Source organism: Fringilla coelebs (assembly GCF_963513975.1).
Source record: "Fringilla coelebs genome assembly, chromosome: 4".
Taxonomy (NCBI): Eukaryota; Metazoa; Chordata; class Aves; order Passeriformes; family Fringillidae; genus Fringilla; species Fringilla coelebs.
In genome coordinates, this window is record NC_140032.1 from 9,658,874 (window position 1) to 9,665,677 (window position 6,804).

General features: G+C 38.6%; 1 protein-coding gene across 2 annotated transcripts in view; it reads left to right on the top strand.

The window, feature by feature from the left end:
• Positions 1-5,298, top strand: part of HTT (huntingtin) — an 81,043-nt gene extending 75,745 nt beyond the window's left edge. For both annotated transcript variants that reach the window (XM_084205216.1, XM_084205217.1), the window contains one exon: positions 352-5,298. In XM_084205216.1, coding sequence (XP_084061342.1) covers positions 352-565 — 214 coding nt within the window. In that variant the 3' untranslated portion in view covers positions 566-5,298. The remainder of the gene's footprint in view (positions 1-351) is intronic.
• Positions 5,299-6,804: the final 1,506 nt, after the last annotated feature.

Below are 6,804 nucleotides of genomic sequence, written 5' to 3' on the forward strand. Positions count from 1 at the left end.
TTTTGTGTGCAGACAAAAAAATGGCCATTTGTCATGTTTGAGACATCCTAATGACTCCCAACCTCAACAGTGCTCTTTGGCTCTCAGCAGTTGCTGATGGCATCATTTGCTCCAATGGATAAAGAAAACTACTGCTAGCTTGAAATTAATTTCTGAGGATAAGAAATTGTGTGATGTTAAGGAAGAAATAGGATTTATGTAGTAGCAGTTAATTGCCAGATGACAGCATTTTGCACTTGAACATTGTTGGTGAACCTAAGAATAAGCTGTTTTAATGGAGAACAGAGCTTAAACTGCTAAACCAAAAGAGAGGCAATGTCTGTCATTTTATGACCTTAACCTGTATTTCAGTCTTCCACATATTATCAGCAGAATGGGAAAATCAGAGCAGGTGGATGTTAACATCTTCTGTTTGGTGGCCATAGACTTCTACCGACACCAGATCGATGAAGAGTTGGATCGCAGAGCATTCCAGTCGGTGTTTGAGGTGGTGGCATCTCCAGGAACCCCATACCATCGCCTACTGACCTGTTTGCAAAATGTCCACAAGGTCACAGCATGTTGAACATCCTGATGTGTAGTGGAACTGCATGACTAGTGTTGGAATATGAGTTATGAGGAATGCAAGATGAAGAAAATACCTGGGGTTGCCTTTGTGGTAAATACGGACCTGTCAGTTTTCCTTCCAGCATGCATGGACAAGTGCTCTGCAGCACTGGAAATCACCTGGGAAGTCAAGTGTAGTTGTTGTTGACACCAAGCACCTCTAAGTGGAATGAAGTATGTCAGTGTTTTTCAAGTGATGTTGGGTACTAAAGAAGCCACACATCCAAGCTGTAAAATATGAGCTAGTACCACATGCAAGGTATCTGGTATTCCTCTTCTTCCCAATATGCAGCTGAAGCCACTGTGGTGCAGCCAGTAAAGCACTGACAGACTGTTATTGCAACGTGCAGTCATTAGCCAACTTCATAGTTTTATGTACCTGTATATACTGTTGTGTAGTACAGAATAGAATTTGTTTCCTAATGTCTCTCCCAAACAAAGAAAAGAGAATTTCTTTTATGATTTACACTTCCAGCATGTAATTTCTCTGGATTTTCTGATATCCAGTGGTGTATGTGTTGGTGATACCAGAGATATAGTGCACATACGTAACCACACGTTTTTCTTTTTTCTTCTCAGGATTTCAAATTTGAGTACAGTATATCAGTGAAAGAAATTTTAACTTAAATATTTCTATATTATGTACAGTCTGTAAATTGTAAAATGTGTGGTGCATGAGCTGTGCTGTAATTGGAGATGAACAAAAGCCATGCTACTGAATGTTTTGACATCTGTATTGTCCTCATTTTTTTTCCTCATTCTTGAATTCATGTTTGGAAATCCATCTTAATGTACAGATTACATCTTGTTTTGCATCTCACTTTTTCTTGAAGTGCTTTAAAACTGGAATATGTTGAATAATTTGTCTTGAGAAACTGTACTAAGGAGGCATTCTTGTTATCCACTTTACTGTAGCTTCTTTGTAATTCCTTAATTTTGAGGCATAATGGTAAAAAAGAGGACTAGTCACTCTGGATCAAACTTTAGATAGTTAAGAAACTGCTCTTATTTGCTGCACAGCATTTTAAGAGACAAAAAGATACAAGCTCCCCAGTAGTCAACGACCATTTGACCTTTCCTAACTGAGACCATGGAGTCATCTGGACAACTCTCACGTGAACAAATATGTGGTAGCAGTAAAGAATCAGAAGGCTGCTGTGGTCTACTTTGGGACTGGCTAAAGTGTTAGATTACACAACCTCTTTTATTACCTGTTGTATCCATAATGCTTTAGACACAAAACACAATTATCCATGAATTTCAGGACACTACACAGGGCCAGATTTAGCTTTTACTCACCCCCCAGGGAATGCCATTGATTCCTAAGCTTTACATGAGGAAATCCAGCACAGCATTTGTCTTTAGTTGTATTTAAGTCTTTCATTATATAGAAATGATACCTTGGTTCTCAGTCAGATCCTACATTCAACCTCTCTTCATTTTCTTATCACACCTTTTGGTGACACTTGGAAAAATGAGATAGTGTTGTCAGGAGGAGCATGTACTGTATGTATTTCTGTATATAATGTATATGTTGAAATTATACACATGTGACAACATTTAATGTATACAGATGTGTATATTTGTATTTATTAAACCCATGTATTTAAACTAATTCCAATCTAGACCAAAAATTGTTGCTTCTGCCCTTAAATTGATTACAAAGGAATTGTCCACTGGTGTCGCTTCCTTTTAGAAACTGGTAGAGGAAATTGATAGTATGGGCAGTAGAAACAACTGTAGATGTTGCTGTATTTAGCTCTCTACAGGTCTTATTATCTAGAGCAATTATTTCTGTCCTTAGTTGGGTTACTCTTCTTCCTTGGGCCACAGCACTGTGGTGATTTTTAAAAGAAACTGAACAGGGTTTCAGAAAAAGGTTTAATAAAATAGATAGTGTTTGAAAGTTTTTGAGTTATATTGGAAATTATCTTAATTCTGATAAAAGTCTAATTCCAGGCAGTGAGATATAATGCCCTGTGTTTGCATTAGGGGTAGTATAGATCACTCTTCCCTTTTGTAATCACCAATAATCGTTTTGTACTGTAAACCCACACACCAGTCAGTTTTTGTATGATATATAGTTTAAGTGAAGATATTTTTGTAAGCTATTTTCCAGAATTTAAAATAGATTTTAATATATTTTTAAAGCATCAGGTTAGTCAAATTCTCACCATATAACAGTATATGTTGTGTTATGAAACTGTTAAATTCTTCATAATTTTAAGCTCCTCATGATTAACAGAGACCAGCTGATTACTTTGCCTTGGGATCACAGGAGCTAGACCCTTTCTGAAACTTTCCAAACCAGCTTGGGACTTGCTATAGAATCTTTCAAGCCAGTGAAGAAATACATTGAATTAAGCAGTCAGCACAGCTGGGTGAAAAACATTAGATGTGACAGACTCCCATTCCTCAAATGCCTCTTGCCAGCCTTAGAGCAAGTATTTGCATTACCTGTATCAAGACAAGCTCTAGAGCTGATGCACTCACTTCTAACCTCACACAGGTTCACTGGTAATAACTTCATCTGTTTTAACCTCTCTTGGAGATTTGTTGTAGTGTCTGTACCTCCTGTCATGTGTCCCAAGTGTCTAAAGAAGGGCACCTCCTCTGGAAATTCTCTGTGACCTGAAGGAGTTGTAGCTTAAGGGTCTTCCTAGTGTGGGAGCACACTGCAGTAGTGCTTCAGTTCAGACATTTCACTGCAGCACACTTTCCTCTCTTCCTTCTAGACATTCTTTCCACACCCTCATTTCTTTGGGAATGAAATCATACCCAAAATCACTCCTGTCTGCTTTTTGTGACACGAGCCACATGGTGTGCCATAGGGGTAGTAACAGCAGAACAGTGGCCATTAAGGGATTCTGATGTTGCATTTAAAGGAAATAAAAACACTGCTTGTCCTTTGAGACTGATTCTATGCAAGATTTTATTTCACAGAGTGTTTTTAACTTGCTGTAAACAGAAAGCTAATTCTGAAAATCAGGCTGTTCATTTTTTCATTGAGATCAGGGTAGAAATGTGTTTGGTCTTTAGACATACCTTTGTTGTCCTGGCTAAACAAAGCAGACAGCATCTTTAATGTGCTTTGCAGTAAAAGTGGCTTCTTTGCAGCCTTACAAGATGAGAGGAATGGCATGACTGGGAGCATACTTGAGACAGATTAATATTTAAAACTTCAGTTACAATTCAGTTGTCAAAGAAACTACATTACTAAATCTATAATGTGGCCCTCCCCTAAGAACACTGTATGCCAGCCAACTTGTTACAAACAGCATTTGGACCAGCTACCCACTGACCCATTAAATAAAGTTTGCTTTGTGTTTCATTTCAGCCTGCCCCCTCCCTTGTGCTGAGTGCAAGAGTGAGGAGTTGCAAACAACAACTTATTGTAAACCTGTTCTTTGTGGGATTCAAATTATTTTCGTTACTATTTTTGTTGTTTTCCAGTTGCAATTGAATGTGAGTTTATTTAAATCTTCTCTAAAGTGTATACTCAGATGTCATTTCTTGCCTAAAGCACCCAGTACATGACTGTGTGTTACTTTTGCTTTGGTAGGAATGCCTTCTTAGCACCAAGACATTGCTTGTTTTTCAACCACCAGCAGCATTCCGAAAGCACTGAGTAATGAGTGAACAGATTTTGGTCATATGAAGGGAGGAACAAGTGGAACCTTTTGGGTTAAAAGTAATTTGTTGATATCTAGTAGCTTTGCCTTAAGAGCGTTCTGTCTTGCCATTCTCCTTTTTCAGAAGCTGTTAACTATATAGCAGATAAGGAGGTTGTGTTAAAAGCACTGCAAAGACAGTTCTCCAAGGGCAGCAGACCTGCTTTGTCTTAGGATTTTGTGGCGCTGTCAGGGCTGGGCATTTATGCTTCCATAATATAAGAAATTTTAGGGGATAATGAGCAATAAATAATAGCAATAAGCAGTTTAATTAAATTCAGTCATTCAGGATCTTACCCAGTCATTGAAATGGATGGGAGAAGACAGGGAACTAATGGAGTACATTCATTGTGTAAATCAGACTTTTTCCATGTACAATCCCAACTAAACTTTCTGCTAAAGGTAGAAATCAACTGAGGGACAATGGTAGGTGCTTTGCTCTTAAAGCAGTTTTGGTTATAAGGACACAATTGCTGAAAGTTACAAGAGGGCAAAATACTTTGCTAGTTTTTAAGTAGTTTAAGTGTTTTAAAGTGATAACAAGCTGCTGTAAAAACTAGAGTAAGCAATGTAGCAAAATCTGGGGGAAATTAATGATAATTTAACCTAATACAGAGATTTTGGGTGAACTCATTGTGCATGCTACCTAAAGTATCCATTTAAAAATCTTGAGAATCCCACAGTCATACCCAGGAGAGCTTCTATGGTATATCTTGCTAAATTTTTTAGCTGCATTCAGGTAACTGGGTTTAAATGCTGCAGAGCATTTGTGAAGCATGTGCTGCTTTAGTCATGTGCATTTTGTGTGAGCTTATCATTCCCATCAGTCTGTGTATACACACCATCGAGTTGGATAAACTTGACAAGGATAAGGTAACGCACCCTGCGGTGGGATATAGTTTGAGGGCAATGATGAGCAAGAGCTTGGAGCCCCAACCTGAAAAGCAATTGTACTCAAGGGAAAAGAAAAGCATATAATTTTAGATGTATGTTTAAGTTTAAAAAAAAAATGCTGAAAATACTGCACATTGAAACTAAAAGAGAAAATAAAATGCAACTCTTACTGTAAGTGATTTTTTCCTCTGGTTATTTAAAAAGAAGGGCTTGATGTATTCTTACTACAGTTTTGCCCCAGTATCTCCTCTTTTCAGCAACTATCAAATACTGAGTATTATTAAGACATGCAGGAGTACTTGAACTCTCTGGAAATGTAGCTACGCTGCACAATCACAGTGCTGTTTGCAATTAACCAAGAGCTATCACGGCTGAGCTTTTAATTGTATCTAACAGTCATGCTTGCCAAAACTTCTCTGGGATTCTAGATGAGATCACAAAAGGCAAAATTCAAGTGTACAGCTGTATTTGTGAATGAGAGTGTATTTATCCACAGCAGTCCTGGGGAGGGATAATGTTACACAGGAGAAGAAATGGTTTAACTTGCTGAAGCTTGGTTTCCCAGCTGTTGGGCTTGCATCTTAAAAAAGAAATTTCTGGGTGGTCCTGCTGCTGAACACTGGAGGATCTCTTGCAGTACTCAACGGCTCACAGACATCTTGTTTTGATTAACTTTGCAGCACTTGGCTGTTCCCTGGAAACTCTGGCATAAAGTTTGAAGTAGTAGCTTAATGTAGAAAGCACGTGCTGGTTTTGTCCTGAGTCAAAGTGACTTCTTTTACATCTTGTTGTTCCTTGTCGGCGTTGGTGGCGGCTGATCCGCCGCTGTGTCACCTCTCGGTGCAGCCGTGGAGCTGAGGGACAGAGCTGTGCTGTGGTAAGTGCCTTTGTCTGCAGAACTGGACACTTGTTTGAGTCATAAAGTCTTCATATTTTTGTCACTCAGAGAAGAAAAAACATTCAATTTCTGGAAATATTACCCCTAAAGATGAATTGCCAGGCACAGGCAGATGAAGCATTGCACTTAGTAGACTCGAACTTTTTAATTTGCTAGAACTTCATTGCTTTCCCCACTGCCTTTCTTGCCCTGTATAGGTATTGTGCTTTTTTCCTGCTTTTTAGGCAGTGCAGCTGTAAAGAGTATTGCAGTCATCATTTGGGAATTGGCAGGGCTCCACCCCAGTTACAAGACAAAAGGCTTTGATTGCCTGTAGAATTAAACATAATTATACCATAAGTTTTGCATAACTGTTTGAAGAGATGAAAAGATTTGTAACTTGTAGTTTGTTAAAAAGTTGGAAGTAGAAACATGAAAAAGTTCATACAGTTTATATAGAATGTTATCTTTGGAGTGAGCCAAGCCTTCTGCTCTTCTATTGCAGCTGTAATTCCACCTTAATTTTGTTTCTGATCTTTCCCATGGTGTACACATCCAAACATGGCAGAGCAGTCCCTTACCCCAGGTGCTATTTTCTTATCCTTCAAGCTGCAAACGCCATGGGTAGATTTTGATCGAGTGCAACCTTATTGTTTTATCTCATTATTTACATTTTGGAGTTCTTTCAGCCAGGCTGCAGTGTTTGGGCTCCAAGCAAAATGCATCCCTGAGGGCTGGGTTTGACCATGTACCAGA